The 19,587-nt window shown below is 38.2% G+C and overlaps 1 protein-coding gene across 5 annotated transcripts in view; it reads left to right on the forward strand.

Moving 5' to 3' along the window:
* Positions 1–19,587, forward strand: part of LOC141427426 (uncharacterized) — a 237,378-nt gene that overhangs the window by 67,272 nt on the left and 150,519 nt on the right. For all 5 annotated transcript variants that reach the window (XM_074086837.1, XM_074086834.1, XM_074086841.1 and 2 more), the window contains 2 exons: positions 296–440; positions 5,014–5,143. In XM_074086837.1, coding sequence (XP_073942938.1) covers positions 296–440; positions 5,014–5,143 — 275 coding nt within the window. The remainder of the gene's footprint in view (positions 1–295; positions 441–5,013; positions 5,144–19,587) is intronic.

The following is a 19,587-nucleotide window of genomic DNA, read 5'->3' on the forward strand; positions in this document are numbered from 1 at the left end:
AACCTTTGTGTTCAAGTCCAACTCGCCCTTGGCCGGTTCTACTAGATAGCGACTGCCTAAAAGCAATAAGCCCCGACAAAAATCCTAATTAACACGGTATAAAACGGAACTAACGCGGCTACGAGTATCATGCGAAACCACTTTTTAGGTACCATGGATGGGAATGTTTGAACAAAAGCTTCTCAGCCAGTTAAGAATTCGGCTGAGAAGTCCTTAGAGAGGTTTTTCCCGAACCGATATTACGACTGACTTAATTTTATGCGTGGATTTTGACATTTATGTATACCCTCGACAGTGAGCTGGACAGTCCCGAAGCGCTGGAGTTGGAGAGGCGGCGGCGCAGGCGTCGGCGCAGGCAACGCGCTGCCGAGGCCGCCCAGCCGCGCAAGCATCGCACGCTGCTCGTCTCTGCCATCGACGAACAGGCCAAAGTTATACACGTAAGCATACAGTCGGTGTCCGATTCAAAGGGCTTAGAAAGTTAAGACTCTTAGCACAATATGCGACTGAGGTTCCGCGGCTAACTTTACGTCGGGTGTGTTTGGGTAATAATATGACACCTTATGTGTGGAAATTATACGACTGAAATTCGATGTGATTACTGATTACGCCTGCATGCTTTATCAATCGGTCGCGGAACTTCAATTGCCGCGACGTGCCGCGCGCGGTCGCTTTATTTCAACTAATTGACAAAATTTGATTTTGTCACTTAGTCGCCTCGCCTTTTATTGAGCTCGGTAAAAAATGCAGACTCGCCTTTTTGCACGCTTACTACAAACGTCATAAAACAGCAGAAAACAAATAATAAAACTATACACATACGATATTGTTGCCAAATTCGCTATTTTAAACAAAATTTTGACAGTTACGAAGAAAGTGGCGCCCTCATAGTAAGTAAGTAGCGACATACTTACTAAAGTTTTATTTACAAGCAAATAAGTAAGTTCAGTCTGAGGGCCTTGGAATCTTGGATTATCTTACTTTGATATTTTGTTGCCATCGCCATCTATTGAAAATGATTGAAAACTGTTTGTGAGGTTTTAACAGAACATTGTTTTGAAATTCCTTGGCCAGAGGGCGTTGATTATCATGAGTTCACCTAGCTCCAGAACCAGAAGTTTTTCATACGACTCGCTAGGTGTCATTGTGAGTTTGATAAAATACGTAAAACATTTTATCAAACCCTTTACAAAAAAAATAGAATACCTCTAATATCCGCGAGGTGCTTCATCGGAAGAGATATTTAACTCACGCTTCCCTCACTCTCCGACTGCCTTAGTAAAACATTGACTCCACGCCACTGCTACGCACTTTACTTTTATTGTAACTGTATGCAAATATTTTTATAAAAATACCTTAAAAATAATCTAGCACAAGATAGAAGAAAGAAGGATTCTTTAGTTTATATGATAATCGTTATTTATTTGGGCCATATTTAGATTACATAGCCATTTATGTAGGTTACCTGAAATAAAGTATTAAAGTATATACCTATTTACAGGTCAATAAAATTAAAAAATAACAAAACCGTCCTTATTTTAACGCAATAATTCCTTTAAATTGGCAAACAAGCAGGTAATAAAAACGGATCATACATTTAAGTGTACCAAAGTATATATTTTTTTACCTATAAATAAAAAAACACTGTGTCTTCACACGAACTAAGTACGCTAAGGGCATGGAGCACTTATTACGGGAGCAGTCATACGGCGCTTTACTTACTCTCGACCAAAGTACCATGTACCTACACGTCTAACGTCAGAAACGTCATCAACGCCATGTTTCGCATTTATCCGTCAATTTTGTTTTAGTGCGTGTGTTCAATAACAATTAGTAACAATTAGTTTTGTTTTAATTTGTGCAGTTTTTAAAGCTTTCAATATTTCTCGAAACAACTATTAGCGTCATGGTGATCACGGGTAGACTACAAAAACTGCGGGCGGATATTGTATAGTGTACCTACCCACTGTCTATCCTCTTTCTTATGCGCCCAATGCTTGAAATTTGTTTTGAATTTGTTTACTTGTGTGTGATTTAAAACTGTTTTTGATAAATATACATATGAAGGGACTTAGTGATTTTTGAAATTAGTGTTTGTGTAGTACGAAAACGTGTACCGTGTGATTGTACGTATTCATGTCGTCCCCCTTGAGAAATGGCTGACAACGTGCAATGCAAAGATAAGCCAACGGGAACTCCTGTCTTTACTGCTTTGTGGTAAAGGCAAAGTTTGGCCCATCCCGCTTTGTTGCTTGTAAAGTCCACGCAAACTTTTGAACATGGCGTTAATTTTGCTTTGTCTCGACGTGCATGAACATGTCAATATTATTTTGGAAAAGTTAGTAGGATAAGGGTAAAGGTGTTGTAACAGAAGTTTAGGTTCCCCTTGGTTGAAATCAAAAGCTTTCAAGTATCGTTGCTACACAGTTTGAGAGCGTCTGATATCGGACGTTTTTTGCAATACCGGTATTTTTTCGATAGGTACCGAAAATTCAAATACCGATATTCGTATTATTAAAGTAAAATGAATGAGTTTCCCACTTCCAAAACCTATCCAGTTCCGACAATCTTAAGTACGAGTAGGTAAGTACCTAAGATTATTACAAAGATGTCTAAAATTATTTCAAATTACAATGAACAAACACGTCGCACCTTTAAAATTAAACTGAAATAATTCGAAATTTTCTCATAGGCATCGTTCGTAATCTTTATAAAAAGTAGATTGTAATTTAATTTTCTCAAACATGCTCGGAAATGTATGCGTTAATGTCACGAAATGGAGACATGAAGTTTCTCATTTATGGCTCCCGACCACCTCCCTACATAACTTCTTGGCCTAGGCCATGAAGTATGTATGAAAATCCATTATTGTCCGCTGCTCTAACTTTTTAATTTTGCTTACTAACATTAAACTGATAAAGGAAAAATTACGAACAGCCATCCACCACTACTCTGTAAGCATTTGCGATACTGCGGTGCGATGCGATGCGATGCGATGTGATATATGGATGGATGGATGGATGGATGGATCGATGGATGGATGGACGGATGGACGGATGGACGGACGGACGGTACGGATGGATGGACGGACGGATGGATGGACGGACGGATGGATGGACGGACGGATGGATGGACGGACTGATGGATGGATGGATGGATGGATGGACGGACGGATGGACGGACGACGGACGGACGGACGGATGGATGGATGGGTGGACGGACGGACGGATGGACGGATGGACGGACGGACGGTACGGATGGATGGACGGACGGATGGATGGACGGACGGATGGATAGACGGACGGATGGATGGACGGACTGATGGATGGATGGATGGATGGACGGACGGATGGACGGACGGACGGACGGACGGACGGATGGATGGATGGATGGGTGGACGGACGGACGGACGGACAGACGGACGGATGGATGGATGGACGGATGGATGGATGGACGGATGGACGGACGGACGGATGGATGGACGGACGGATGGACGGACGGATGGATGGACGGACGGATAGGCGGACGGACGAATGGATGGACGGACGGATGGATGGACGGACGGACGGATGGATGGATGGATGGATGGACGGATGGACGGACGGATGGACGGACGGATGGACGGACGGATGGATGGACGGACGGATGGATGGACGGACGGATGGATGGATGGATGGATGGACGGACGGATGGATGGACGGACGGATGGATGGACGGACGGACGGATGGATGGACGGACGGATGGACGGATGGATGGACGGATGGATGGACGGATGGATGGACGGACGGATGGACGGACGGATGGATGGGCGGACGGACGAATGGATGGACGGACGGATGGATGGACGGACGGATGGATGGACGGACGGACGGATGGATGGATGGATGGTCGGATGGACGGATGGATGGACGGACGGATGGACGGACGGATGGACGGACGGATGGATGGACGGACTGATGGATGGACGGACGGACGGATGGATGGACGGACGGACGGACGGATGGATGGATGGATGAAATATTTCCTCACATTGTTTGAGAAAAGCACTATACAAACCTCGGCCAGAACAGGGATTGCTGGACTCGTTTTATCCGGCCTCGTCTACGACTCGGCCGTCTACCCCGAACTCGTCCATCAATCCCTTACTTCATGGCCTCTGCAGTAATGTACTATTATTGTAAATAATAATATTAATTAAATAAGTACTTATTAATGAATTTGTGACTTTTGCGACCTTTGAGAGTGTTGAGACTGTAATACTCTATTTGAAAACAAAATAATTGGTATTTAGAGATCATTATCAAAAACTATCGAAATACCGGTATTATACAATGTCATTACAGGTTTTGCCAATATCGGGATTTTACTCCGATATTCCGGTTTTTCGGTATTATCGAATACCGGTATTCTGCATGCTCTAAGTTTGATGCAATATACCGAAATTTCATGAAACTTAAATTTGATTTGAGTTCAATTTACACAGGGATTAGGTATGGTTTTAAGAGGCTATACTATGAATTCTGTAAAAGTCTACGTTTCAAGCGATATTTAATATTGAAAGCTGCTTATTGCGGGTTGCGGATACCACAATTACTGTTGTATGAGAACGATAAAATTAAGTTCGACTTTCCTTCGATTCTTTTAGATCTAAGAAGATGGTTTTTTAGGCCAGTAGATAGTGTTCAGAGTTGAATTTTCGGAATCACAGGTTTCATTTATTTAATTTAATTTTAAGTTCAGTTCAAGTTAATTACTCCAGCTGGTTAAAATTTTAATTCGAATTGTATTATTACAATACACAGTCATCATTATCATATCAGCCGTAGGACATTCACTATTGGACATAGGCCTCTCCCATATATCTCCAGTTGCTTCGGTTGGAAGCGGTCTGCATCCACCGTGAACCTGCTTTTTTAACCGCTCCGCTTGCCGAATTTGTAGTATTTATAGGTGTGTAAACTGCGAGAAAGTTTTATTTTTAGTACTTACAATGTGAAATGTGTACTATCCAGGTCCTAGACCCCGACGAGCTGCCTCGACGCGCGAGATACACCATCATGGTGACAGCCTGCCTCCTTCTCTTCCTCTGCCTGCTGCTAGTCGGGGTCACACTCAGGATGGCGCCGCTCATCGACGATATGGGTAAGTCTATCATCATTATCAACTGGAAGACGACTACTGTTAAACAAAAAGGAGAAATGTGGTGTTGCCCGTCCATTGCCGTTTTAACTTTCCGTGTTCCTGGTTCTATTACACAAAAAAACTCCGAGCATAGCTCTCTCCATAGCTCTTCGCGTGACTCCAAGAGGCCAACCGTCAAGGATAGGGGTAAGTTTATAATACTTATCAATTGACATTTAGAGGAAGGATCTAAAACGATCATAACTGGTGTGACGTAATTTATGTGCCAGAATTCTGTAATGCCGTAAATAAAATAAAGACCGACAGGGACGGCATCATAGATATACGGCACATAACATTTATTTCAATAGGAACAAAACTTAACAGAGTAGTGCAGGACGGAGTTAGTATTATAAAATGTACGTTTTATGTAAATATAAAGATTATTATGGTTTTCATTTGGTTCATTTATGTGCTAATACAATGCGCTAAGGAGACCAGCTTCAGATGAACGATTTCAATTCATATTGGATCTGCCTTGTTCTGTTCAAAAGAATATTACATCTGTAGCGAAAACGCTCTTTACGACTTGTAGTATGTTACAGACACTTTAACAGGTTCCTCGAGGCCTCGAACGTGACTGAGGAACCATGCGACGCGCAATTCTTTCGCGAATATCTAAAAAAATTATTAAAGTATGAAAATCTTTTATCATACATTTTTTTTTCAGTACAGTATAATGGAGAACTAAAAATAAAAAAAAGTGAATATTCTTTATAGTTTTGTGACTTCTAATTACCTACCTGCTGTCCTGTTAAAAGACAGAAATCACTTTGATATTTCTATCCAACTAAAACTTAGTGATAAAATTAGGACACGTTTATAAATGCTAAAATATGTATTCAAGTTTTTATAAAAAAGTAGGAGGTAAGTCACCTTAAAACGAAAGTGAAGCTGGAACCTTTTCGTGGCTCAAAATATCGAGAGAAAAATTAAACGCTTGAATATTTTTCCTCTCAAGTAAATTTTCTTGATTGTGTGCGGTCTTATACCAGATATAATAGGGATATTTAGGTCCTCTACTATTATATTTTTACGATATTACTTTTAGGAAAACATTAACGATGCCTATTCTTTGTTTTCAAATATAATATATTACGCGAGTACTGCCTTTTCGCAACGTAACGTTTGGCAACCTGTTTCATTTCGCAAACTCAAAAACTGTAAATATTTCAGGATTTATTTCAGGGCCATCGTGTAGAACCCTTTAGGTTAGGTTAGTTTTATAGAAATCCTGAAATATTTACAGTTTCAGAAATATTAAACAGTTGGGAAATTAAAAGTTGCGAAATGAAACAGGTTGCCAAACGTTATTCGCCGAAACATTAGTAAACCATATTTACGTGTTTAATATTTACTTACTGCATATAGATGGTATTTTTGTGTTCTTTAATGTAGAGTATTCAACTACCTATCTTAAAAACTGATTCATTGTTTTCAGTTATTTCTTTCAAATCCTTCACTTGTTTCGATGCATTACCTACATTGTTTGTACAAATATACCGTTCATGAACTTTGAGTCACAGACCCAGTTTACAAGAGTAGGTAGGTATCATTAGGTAAGGTACGAAATCTACAAATTCAGTACAAAATTTATTGTAAAATATGACTCCACAGGAACTTATATGATTTGAAATGGTTACCGGGGATCTATTTTTCAAATCACGTCACTTATTTTTCAGTCAAAGAATACTTGTAATAAATCATCCCACAGTCACAATTGACACTTTAATTTAATTATTTTTACTATATTGAATAATTTACCTCGGTTTAAAAATTAATAACGTAATATATTTAATTCATTTCAGCTTAAAAAATCTGTTTTACAATATAAGACAATGTTTTCATGCCAATATACCTATCTGGTTAGTATGTCAAGCTGTACAATTATTAGTACTTACTATTTATAAGACCAATTTTACCACATTTAAGGAGCGGCCATACCGCTGTTGAAAAAACGGTCATGGTACGGAATCGCAGTGACGCAGCGTATGCATGCTTTCCACACCGCTGCTTAAAATACGCAAACGGTGGGGAATCGCAGTGACGTGCCGTAAACGTCACGAGTTTTGTTCGGTAAAGTCCTGACGTTTACGGCACGTCGCTGAGATTCCGTATTTAAAGCAGCGGTGTGGAGAGCATGCGATAAAAACGGTGCGCATACAATGCGATACTGCGATTCAAAATAAACTATTTAAATTTCGATTGGTTTTTTGAAGTCTTGTATTTTTTATTTCAACTCCAAATTTGTTATTTGTGGTGGTGTAGGGGTTATAGCACGCAGCACGGAGTGCTGAGGACCTGGGTCCGATTCCCAGCGCTGGTCTCTTTTTCTGTTTTTTTTTTCTGTGCGTCCATGTTACAGTTTGTATCTTCGCTATTTAATTTCATTTCAACTTTTGCAACTTGAAGGACGATTTTTTTCCTAAATTTACTGAGCGGCAAAAAATCTGGCCCTCAAATGTATGCAATAATAGGTAATTTTGTATGGAGAGTGGGCCAAATTTTGTGCCGCTGAGAATAGTTTGCAATTAATACTTGAACAAAGATGACCGGACGAAGTTCGCATTTTTTTTAAATAGCGCAACATCCACTCTACAATCTGCCTGGTTTGACCTGCTATTAAAGACCAGTAACCTCATTTATACAACATCGCAATCAATGTCGAATCTCTTCACTTGTGCCATTTTCGATTCTATTCCAAATTTAGATCTCAATAGTCACCGTGAAAGTCCTTGGAGAAAAGAATTCTCAACTAATCTTTGGATTTCGAATAAATAGGATAAAAATGTGTTATGTATACGCGAGAGAGCGGCACTGTAAATGGATAAAAGTGTCATAATATTCAGTTGTCACCTTTACGTGGTTATGATTAAATGAAACCAAGATGAACAATTTAAACTACGATTTATTCAAGAGACCAAAAATTAATTGTATTAAATTTAAAACTATTATATCAATTAAATATTAAAATTTAGTGATTTAAAATTCTAGCGCCAGGTTCGATGCCCCTCTGGTTCCTTGCTTTAAGGATAAGAAAATTCCACAATAACGTCCCAACGATCAAAGAGGGTGACTGTTAAAGAACGTTTCAAAAATCCAAATTCGTAACTGCCAAAAGGTGCCCGCTACGAATACAACCGTTAACTAAATTACGTTAATTAGAGGGTATTTTTAAAGGACGTAAAAACTGTGGTTGTGGTTGCTTCTCCTTTCGCGCAGTACTCCCCTGATGCCGGCGACGCCCGTCGTGAAGAAGAGCACCGACGGTCGAGACGCGCCGACCCCCAGATCTTCCGTGGTACCGGTACCCCGAGCGTAGCCCCCGAATTCGGGAATAAGCACCGATTCTATACTAGGAAAACACCATCAGGTTCTTACAAGGACTAAGTAAATTTATTCTTAATTAAATTATTTATTTTGTCACGGAGACATGACAGACGTCGCCCCCGCTAGATGCGAGGGCGAGCGTGCTCCCGCTCTGAGTTCTAACAGTGAATGATCTGCTGACCGGCTGCGCCGGCGCTTATAACAATCCGCCGGCCTGAGCGCGCCGCGTGAACGAACGGATCGAGGTAAATTCATTCGATGACAAAGATGAAACCCAAAATAAGACTGTTACTTTAATGTCAAGTAACGACCAATAGGTAACTAACCTACGTACGTAACTTTGGGTCTAAAAGGGAAGGAAGTCGTTACCTGATTAATTATGTATCTAAGGACCCATTAATTTTAAGGGCGGATCTTTATTCGAAATAGAGAACCTCAATTATGGCGATTGTACTTTTATCATCGTCTTATTTATTACCGTTTTATGAACGTGAGCGAGTTTGCGGCATCGAGAGAAATATGCCTACCACGTTTTAACGTGGCGAGTAAAATGGTTTTTATAACGTTCTTATATTTATTTTATTCTAGTCTAAAAGTAAATCGTATCATGTAAGAACGTATTTAGCTAAGGATTTGTGAAATAACGAGGACGTATGCGCCATGCAATAAACGGGAATGGTAAAATAACTGTAAAAATGACAATAAATAGTTCATTGTTGTAGGGGCCGGAAAGGAAGCAATAGATGAACGAGTTAGTTCGATAATACGAGTTCATCTGTTGAGCTTTTGGCCGAGACTAAACACTGTACTTGTCACGACTACTGCGAGGAAATAAACATTTATCACAAAACAAAGAATAAGAATCCAAAATCTGCGTTGCTCCCGCTTGGCTCCCGCCAATTTTCATTCTGAAAAATATATTTTTGTGAGATGTGATGAGGCCAAAGGTGTATCTCACTGGTTCAGTAACAGCCTATTCACTCTAGCCTTGAAGAGTATTGAAATATCTTCGAAAAAGTCGTATCGTACTATGAAATATATAGATATGACCTGTTAGCGTAACGTGCTACATTGTTGTAGAGGATAGTTTTTAGGGTTCCGGAGCCAAAATGGCAAAAACGGAACCCTTATAGTTTCGCCATGTCTGTCTGTCTGTCCGTCCGTCCGCGGCTTTGCTCAGGGACTGTCAGTGCTAGAAAGCTGTAATTTTGCACGGATATTATGTAAACTATGCCGACAAAATGGAACAATAAAAAAAATAAAAATTTACTTTTTTTATTTTTTATAGACGTAAAGTGGGGGTGATTTTTTTTTCTCATCCAACCCTATAGTGTGGGGTATTGTTGGATAGGTCTTTTAAAACCATTAGGGGTTTGCTATGACGATTGTTCGATTCAGTGATATGTTTGCGAAATGTTCAACTTTAAAGTGCAAAATTTTCATTAAAATCTAGCACCCCTCCCCCCTCTAAAATCTAAATCGGTAGGTGGAAAAATTTGAAAAAAATCCAGTATGGTAGTAAGTATATCAAACTTACAAGGAAAACTATAACGACTAAGTTTGCTTTAGCATTATTAGTAGTTTAAGAGTAAATAGCAGCCTGAGGCATAAAATATACCTAAACTTGGAAGATTCCGTATAAAATACGAAATCCTTAGAAAAAAAATTACTTATTTTTACGTAATGGCTACGGAACCCTATTTTGGGCGTGTCCGACACGCTCTTGGGCGGTTTTTTTTGTGGTGTCGCCGTCATCGAAACTGATGAGGAGGACTACATATACATCGTTGACATGTTTTGCGAGCCATAAATGAGTCGGCTGATAAATGTACAAATATAAGTAATTTTGTTTACTGTGCATTTAGGGAAAAATGTTTAAACGTAATTAGTGTCGAACACTTCCGTCACTTATTTTATTTCAGACTCGTAAAGTAACCATCCAACTAAATTTGAGGGACTAAAAATTACTCAATAGGTAGAATTAAATTATCACACTTTTTAGGGTTCCGTAGCCAAATTTGCTAGAAAGCTGTAATTTTGTACGAATATAGAATATGTAAACTATGTCGACAAAATGGAACAATAAAAAATTAAAAAACAATTTTTTAGAGTACGACGAGACGAGACGAGAGATAGACGTAAATTGGGGGTGATTTTTTTTTCTCATCCAACCTTGTAGTGTGAGGTATTGTTGGTCTTTTAAAATCATTACGGGATTGCTAAAACGATTTTTCGATTCAGTGATTTGTTTGCAAAATATTCAACTTTAAAGTGCAAAAAAGAAATTTAAAAAATAAATTTATTATTTATTATTATTATTATAAAATATACCTAAACTTGGAATATTCCGTACCAAATACGAAATCCTTAGAATAATATAACCTAATTTTTTCGTTATGGCTACGGAACCTTATTTCGGGCGTGTCCGACACGCTCTTGGCCGGTTTTTTTAGATAGGTTCGTCGTATCGGCAAAGCATAGCAAAGATAGACGTTTGCTTTTGGAATTATTATTTTTGTAAGTTATAACTTTTTTTTAAATCTAGATTGCTACAAGTATTGCGTCTACGCTGGTTTAAATATTTCCATCCTGCATGGAAGATAATACATAGCTAACATGATTTTTTGTAGTGTTTGTTACACGATAGATGGATTTTTTTGTTCTTAGGAACAAAAGCACGTTGCTGCTTTGAAACGTGATCGTTACCTACCTGTAGGTATTTTTTTTTAAAACTAAAAAGGAATCAGAAAAGATTTTTAAGTTTTTTAAGATGACCATGATGACGATAGGAGCAGAGGCAGACCTAAGAGGAGATGGCGGGACGACCTGAGCGCTTTTCAGCTCGTTTGGCAGGTGCATGCCCAGGATAGGGAAGAGTGGCGAAGGAAAGGGGATGCCTTTGCCCAGTAATACAGCTAAATGTTTTTTTTCGCCTTATTAATAATTAGCTTAGGCATTTGAAACTATTAAACAGCATATTTTACACTATCCATAATGGGACAGGGGTTGAATACAAACCTCTGTACTGCACTTTGCTTCAAAGTTCTCTTAAATAAACAAGATAGGATAATAATTATTTATTTGTAAAAAAATAAAGGAATAATCAAATTACAAATAGGTACTACTAATCCACAACAAGTTTCGTCAGGCCACAACAAGTTTCATCGATCTCTTAAATAAATGTTTTATTTCTTTCTTGTAAGGAACGTCATCAAAACAAGCAAACGCAACGTGGCGTGGTTACCTACGTGGCAACACCTTAAAAAATACAGCTTCCATTTTTAAACGGCGCGAGGTGTTCCCAATACCTAACAGTCCACCTTGGAATCATTAATTACCTCACATTCCGTATATTAGCAGGAAAATATACGAGTTCCACAACTCCAGAAATACTTTAAATAGCAGCGAAATTTGTAACATTTTCCCTTTTTCGAGTGTCCCGGTTTAATAATACGAATTTTCAGCTTTCGCGTCATGGTTGATTTACTGTTCAACCGATTAGAAAGCTGTTGAACGAAATTAAGCATAATTGTACCCAGTATCTATCGGATCCAGATATTAAACGACTTTTTTACTGCTTTGTACGTCATTTCGCTATGTTGCATTTAATTTGAAGCTATGACATTTTTTGGTGGATGAAATATAGAACCTATTTTTTATAAATAAAACTCCATTGAAAATGATCAATGATTCTTGTCAAGGTTGAAAGTGACATTCGACCGACAGTTTCGATTAGCCGTTGTTCGATAGCTTAGGCTGGCGGTACTCGAATGAGTACAATATACCTCTCCTTGCAGTCGGGTAAAAAAGGGGATTTGTCTGAGTACCTACATAGGTAATTACTAGAAAACATTAACAACCGGATAGCGAGGGTTCCGTTTTGATTTTCACTGCTGCTTTCTGGACTGATTTTTAGGCTTGTTGCATACGTACCACAACCACACGACAACCATAGCGACACCACAACCACGCCACGTGGTCGGGCGCATATTTTTTTATTGAAAATGAATAGTGCAATTCACACGAACCACATTTTGCCATCATTATCGACCGCGTGTGTGATACAACCACATCGCAACTACAACGCAACCACATCGCAACCACATCGCAACGGCAACGCAACCACCGGAGGTACCGCAGCGGCCGGTCGGCCACATCGCAACCACGCGCCTGCGCTCTCTCCCCTTCATTCATTCCGACGTCTTCTTCTTACTAATTAAAGCCATAACAAGGATAGCAACACCAATGATTCCTGTTCGAATTCCATGAGTACGCTCAGTCAAGTCAAGGCGTGTTTCCTCTATGAAAGCCGGAGTATAACTGCGTCTGCACACGACAGAACCACATCACTGCGCAGCGACACTATTCACACGTAACCACATCGCAACTACTAGCGACAGCCACATTTTGTAGGCACCACAACGTAACTGCAAAATGCCGCAGCGATACTATTCACACGTATCCACATCGCAACTACTAGCGACAACCACATTTTGTAGGCACCACAACGCAACTGCAAAATGCCGCAGCGACACTATTCACACGTAACCATATCGCAACTACTAGCGACAACCACATTTTGTAGGCACCACAACGCAACTGCAAAATGCCGCAGCGACACTATTCCCACGTAACCACAGCTTTACCGCATTTTTACGCTGCGACGTGGTATGGTTGTGGTACGTGTGAAACAACCCTTAGGGTTTTGACAGAACGAGATTTGTTTTATAGTGCTACCGCCGAGACTAGCCGTCCTACTCTAACCACAAACGAGTCTCAACTTAATGAACTAAAATAATTTCTTTGCTTAAAATATTAAGGGGCTGTTTCACCATCCATTGATCGCCCTTTAGCTTGAGTAAAGGGTATGTTTTCAAGTAAAAATAAATCTTACGGCTCAGGCCTGAAATATCCGTTTTCCTAAAATGTATTTTTCGCAAAATGTCTGCTTTTCAGAATGTCAACACGTCTTTTGCATAATGTCAGCTTCTCAAAATGTCAGCTATTTAAAATTGCCTGTCTCCAAGAATGACAGTTTTTGTATAATGTTCGCTTTTCAGAAAAGTCTTATTCCCAAAATGTCTCCAATCAAGTTCTTCAAATTTCATCTAAACGTCATTATTCATTAAAGTGGTCTTGAATGCCAGTAATTTTATATTAGTTATAGATATTTATGTTATCAAAGAGTAATTATGCAAACAATAAACTTAAACCTTTACATTTAGAACACTGATTTGAAAATAAAGCCGACATTATGGGAAAACAAACATAACAAGACTATAATAGCTTATTTAAAAAAGTTAACATAACGGGAAAGCAGAAATTTTGGTAATGCTAATATTATAGGAATGTAAACATTATGAATAGACGACTTCCTGAGATTGTACACATTTTAAATAGCAGTAATTTTGAGAAAGTTGACAAAATAGAAGTGCTAAGATTGTGAAAAGGCAGACGTTTTGAGAATTGTACATTTTAGGAAAACAGACATTTCAGGCCTGAGCCAATCTTACTCCTAAATTCAATAGCTTAATTTCCACGTGAGTCGTCTCAATGTTAGCAGAAAACATGCTTGTTTTACGTTAAGCGAAGCAAAGTTAATGGGAAATTCATAATTCGTAAAACGTTAAAAGGTCGTAGTTAAGCATTCAACTTCAATTTATTATTGACAACGTTTGATAAAAATCATTTACCCACTCGTATCCGTACCACACTGTATTCATAAGGAAGTCAAATGAAAACCCACGTTAGATATCGTTCTCAAGTGAATTATTAATTCAAAATGTTTGTTTGAATGACTACACATATCAAAAAGTCTAGAGACACTCACCCGGATTATTCGACGTTTATGCCATTATTGTTTCTTGCGAGTCGCGTTTCTAATTAATTCCACACAACTCCATTTGATCACATTTGTTATTCTTCATAGTCATTATTTTTATACAATCCTGTTTTTTCCGAGTCGCGATTCTGCACAATATGAATTCCACACAACTTATTTGATCACATTGTATGTAATTCATATATGGTGCAGAATCGCGACTAGGAAGAAACAGTATTGTATAAAACTGCCCAGGAAACTTATTTGCATATTTAGGTGTTGGTATTCTGGCCAAAAGAATAGTGTCCGCTGGGGAAACGTCTTGTCCGACGAGTACGATCTGGAATGCGGGGTCAGACAGGGGGGCTAACCTCACCCCAGCTGTTTAACGTATACATAAACGCCCTGATAGATGAGCTCAGCAGTGCATATGTCGGATGCCACATCGACAGAGTCTGTCTAAACAATTTAAGCTACGCAGATGACATGGTACTGCTGAGCCCATCGGTCGGTGGTTTAAACCGATTGATTGGTATTTGTGAGAGATATGCAATTAAACATAGTCTGAAATATAACGTTACTATAAAAAAAATAAGCAGGAGTGGAACAATAGTCGTCTACCTCACCTAGTACTATGGGTTTCAATCCCTCCTGCTAGTTCGTGCTGGCTTAGTCACCGAATTCGAACTAGTACGTACCTAGAAAAATATTTTCAAGGGTTTTGTAGTCGGTTTAATTTTTTTTTTTTTTTTGGAGTCGGTTTTACTATTTTGTTAAAAATTTTCTTTATTTCTCACTTTTTAGTGATTCGTAGCCAAATTAGGGGAAGGTGGGCATGTGGGAGACATGTTTTGAAAGAGCCACTTAGATTTTTACCCAACCTTTTGAAATTATCATCATTTCAATTTTATTTTCGTGTGACAACATTGATAATCTGTGGCCCACAAAGATTTGATTAGTAGCCGAAGAGGTAGCCGAAGCATATTCGCGGAGCAGAACGCTATCGAAAAAAGTCGCATTGAAAAGTAACTTTTTATGCTGTTATTCTGAACGTTTTTATAGTACAATATTTTGATTGGACTCTGAAATTAACTAGGATGTGCATTTATTTAACCTGATAATTGTGATATTTATTGGATATGATTCGCGATTTTATCATATACTTTTAAGGTTATTGTATTTTATGGCTACTTGTTTTGAAAGAGCCTACCAAAAATGTCATGAAACAGCCGGCATTTTCATGCCCGGTTTTTCATAACAAACTGTTTTGGCCATTTGCTATTTTTTTTCATTTTGTAATAGACAACAAACAGCTAAATCCCAGAAAATACGCAGGTAGGCCTTGAATTGTCACCAAAATTACATTTCTGTACCAAATGCAACTTAATGCAACTAACCGTTGAGGAGTTTCTTCCTGCGGAGACGATCCAGGCTGGACCACCAGAATGTCGCTACCTGATTATTGTATCATCACCAAATTTACATAAGTATGCCAAATTTTAAGTCAATCCGACCACTGGAAGTGGGTCAAATTCAACTTGTAAGATTTGACCATTAAAACGGTGGTCGTCCTCGTCAAACTGAACAACATTAGTTCAGCGACATTTTAAAAATAATGGAGTCTGGATTTACCTTTTTTTCATACAAATTAAATACTGCTATCAATGTACGCTATCCTAGAACACAACTGACGTCGCCTGTCACGCTACAAACATCAAGCATTTTGCTTTACATTGCTTCTTCGAATAAACATAAAAGTGTAATAACAATTAGAAAACTAGTTATTTAAAAAAATTGCCGAACTAATGTTGTTCAGTTTGACGAGTATGATCTATGTTTTAATTATTTGCTCATATAACAGGCCACACCCGTATAATTGAAGGCTTCCCTAAAAATAACCAGTTACGGTTACGGTTGTATTTAGTTGTTTCTAAATTGAGCGGGTGAGTATTCCGACCACACCTGACGCCGGCCGCTAATCCGATCACCGGTTTCGATGACGTCGAAGAAAATCTTCAGAAATTTACTTTCAATCGCAAAATCACGGTAAAAATGTGGTAATGCGAGCCCGGGCGGGGCCGTTCAGACACGCAACAAGAACACCTTAATAATCCTTGAATTTTATAATTCAAATTTTTAACATAAAAGACTTGCGTGGTAAGTAAATTCATATTCGTGCTTGGTGACTGCGAGCCAGAATATTGCTGAAATGCTTGATGCTTGCTGAATATTTGCAACAGTTCCGAAAAATAGACGTATATAGTCGTTTTAATTTAAATCCAGTATTTGCCAAACATGATTTAATTGGGTTGAATGAAACTGTTATTGAACAACATAGTTAAGTAAAGACTCTGTCGACGTTTTGGTCGACCTGCTAAAGAAGCGATTTAAAGTCATTGCAGAAATGAAACGTCGTTATTTTATTTTTTTACTTTTCATGTTCCTAATCGTCCTATTCATTCAGGCTGTATATTTCTAATGCATAAAGTAAAATCTTCGTGTAAGACTGACAGGCAACCGAGGCTTTACAGCCGCGAACAACCAGGTTAAGAAAATAAGTTGTTTTTTAAAAAACTAGACAATTTCAATAAATTATTATAGAAATAGCAATGCTTGCAAAATAAAAAATAAACATTTATTAGCTGTGTTGCTGTGTAATTTCTTTGTCAGCTTGCGACTCAGGTAGATATAATAAAATAAACGTATCAGGTAAAGTATGCGTTTTATGTATGTACAATCTACTATTGTATTTGACAGATTTTTTTACTCGCGGAAGATAATATTATATTACCTAAATACTGAAATCTAAAGGGTGGTAAGCGTCTGCTCTACTAAGCTAGTTTTTAGGGTTCCGTAGCCAAAATGGCAAAAACGGAACCCTTATAGTTTCGCCATGTCTGTCTGTCTGTCTGTCCGTCCGCGGCTTTGCTCAGGGACGATCAATGCTAGAAAGCTGTAATTTTGCACGAATATATATATATAAACTGTGCCGACAAAATGGTACAATAAAAAATATAAATATTTTTTTATGGTATCTCCCATAGACATAAAGTGAGGATGTTTTTTTTCTCTCATTCAACCTTATAGTGTAGAAATAGCAGCCTAAGGTATAAAATATACCTAAACTTGGAAGATTCTGTATAAAATACGAAATCCTTAGAAAAATATTACTTAATTTTTTCGTAATGGCTACGGAACCTTGGGCGTGTCCAACAAGCTCTTGGCCGGTGTTTTAATAACAATTCAAAAAGGCTAGCTAATATTTTTCGCCTAAATACACTTTTATACTAAAAAATTCGCCCTGCCGTTGTGTTAATTTGATAGAGCATTCGCTCACTTATTTGGCCAGATACCCAGACTCTTATCGTGGCTCGTTGTGAAGTTCACTTTATTAAATTTTTAATCTTAGGCATTTCAACCAGAAATGTGCAACGATGTGTTGCGATGCGAGGTATGTGTTTTTCACGAACCAATGGGAACGCTTAATTTCCGTCGCCTAGCTCCGCTCAGCTGTTTCCACCAGAGCAGTGCTGTGCGAGGATGGGTAAATGAAGCATTTCTATTGGCTCATGAAATTCTTGAAACACATCCTCGCACAGCTCTGGTGGAAATGCAGCTTTACTGTTAGACTCAGTAAAAGACGCAAATATAGAGCTGTTGTTGTATACTTTGTTGTTTTGTTTGTGATTTCAAATCTTAGGGTCACAAGTTCGAGATTTGTGTTGAGATGGCTAATTAGTTTATGTCAAAGGATATTCACTACAATTATTGCTACTAGTTAACTCGTATAGTCGACCTAGTAAATGCTTTATTACATTTTATGAAAGAAAAAGAACATTGATTTGTAAGTTTGATATTTTGAACTCTACAAATAATATTGAACTTTTACCATACCGGTAATGGAATTTCTTGGTCAAATATAAGGTCAAATAGAATATTCTAGCTTAGTTAATAAAATATTGAATTTATATCGAAGCATTGTTTTTGTTTACTAAAAACGGTAAACACAATTTTGTCTCTACAAACTTAACTTTTAACATCCCTTTGTCGTTTTACCATAAAGCTAAATAAATGTATAGGCAAACCAATGCTTTCACAAAGTCTAGCATAAAATAAATGCTATCAATTTGGTTACTTATTGTTTACTCTATTGATAATACTAGCTGTAAACCTCTAGACGAACCCTTGTAATCACAAATCAAAATACCTTAATAATAACATTCACAACTGCCGCAGTTAGATTACAAGCTAAATAAGCCTTTATTCGAGTGAAAGTTCTATTTAAGTTGTATTTGAACGTTCTCAACTAGGCTCTATACCACAGAATAAGTAATAGTACAAGTGCCTATACTAAGAACAGCAAAATTCGAACTTCGTATCTTCCCGTCCTGCATACGCTTATATTATTTAACACGAGAGTGAGAGGAACGGTACGATACGAACTTCGATTTTCGAATTTCTTAGTAACACCCCAGTTTATTACAAGTTTGCGGCACTTAGTCAGTCAACAACAAGTACAATAAACCTGATATTAGAGATGACATTGTACAACAAAATGTGATATTAAAGCCACTATATAGTAGGGTTAATTGGTATCTTAAAGTTCGAGCAGGATTATTAAGGATTCCTCGATTATCCGCATCCGCATTCTGTATTTGAGGAATCTTCACATCTATAAATAAATAAAATAAATAAATATCATGGGACAGTTGACACCAATAGACCTAGTCCCAAACTAAGTAAAGCTTGTACTATGGACACTAGGCAACGGATAAACATACTGGTATAGATAATTACATACTTAAATACATTTATTAAACATCCAAGACCCGAGAACAACATTCGTATTATTCATACAAAATATCTGCCGCGGCCGGGAATCGAACCTGGGACCTCAAGCTTCGTAGTCAGGTTCTCTAACCACTTACTTCACCATCCGGTCGTTTATTAATGGCTTTCCACGGCGTTGCGGGTTGCGGAGGTGGAATCGAGTGTACAGTTAGCGGTGAATAAAAGGAGTGAGCGGCGGTGTCCAAATATTTCGAAATACGTTCGATTCGACACGTGTCGATTGCGATTGAGCGTAGTCCGATGTATTCGAGCACTTTAGCCGCTGTTTTTTTTTAAATTTAGAATCAGAAGTCTGTGAATAAATTATGATCTACCGAATTGAATAATTGTTTAGTTCCGCCTGTTGTGGACGTAATATAGTTTAATATGAAATACAATAACGTTACTTAATACGTTTTCATTT

The sequence above is a fragment of the Choristoneura fumiferana genome, chromosome 4 (genome assembly GCF_025370935.1).
Source record: "Choristoneura fumiferana chromosome 4, NRCan_CFum_1, whole genome shotgun sequence".
NCBI lineage: Eukaryota > Metazoa > Arthropoda > Insecta > Lepidoptera > Tortricidae > Choristoneura > Choristoneura fumiferana.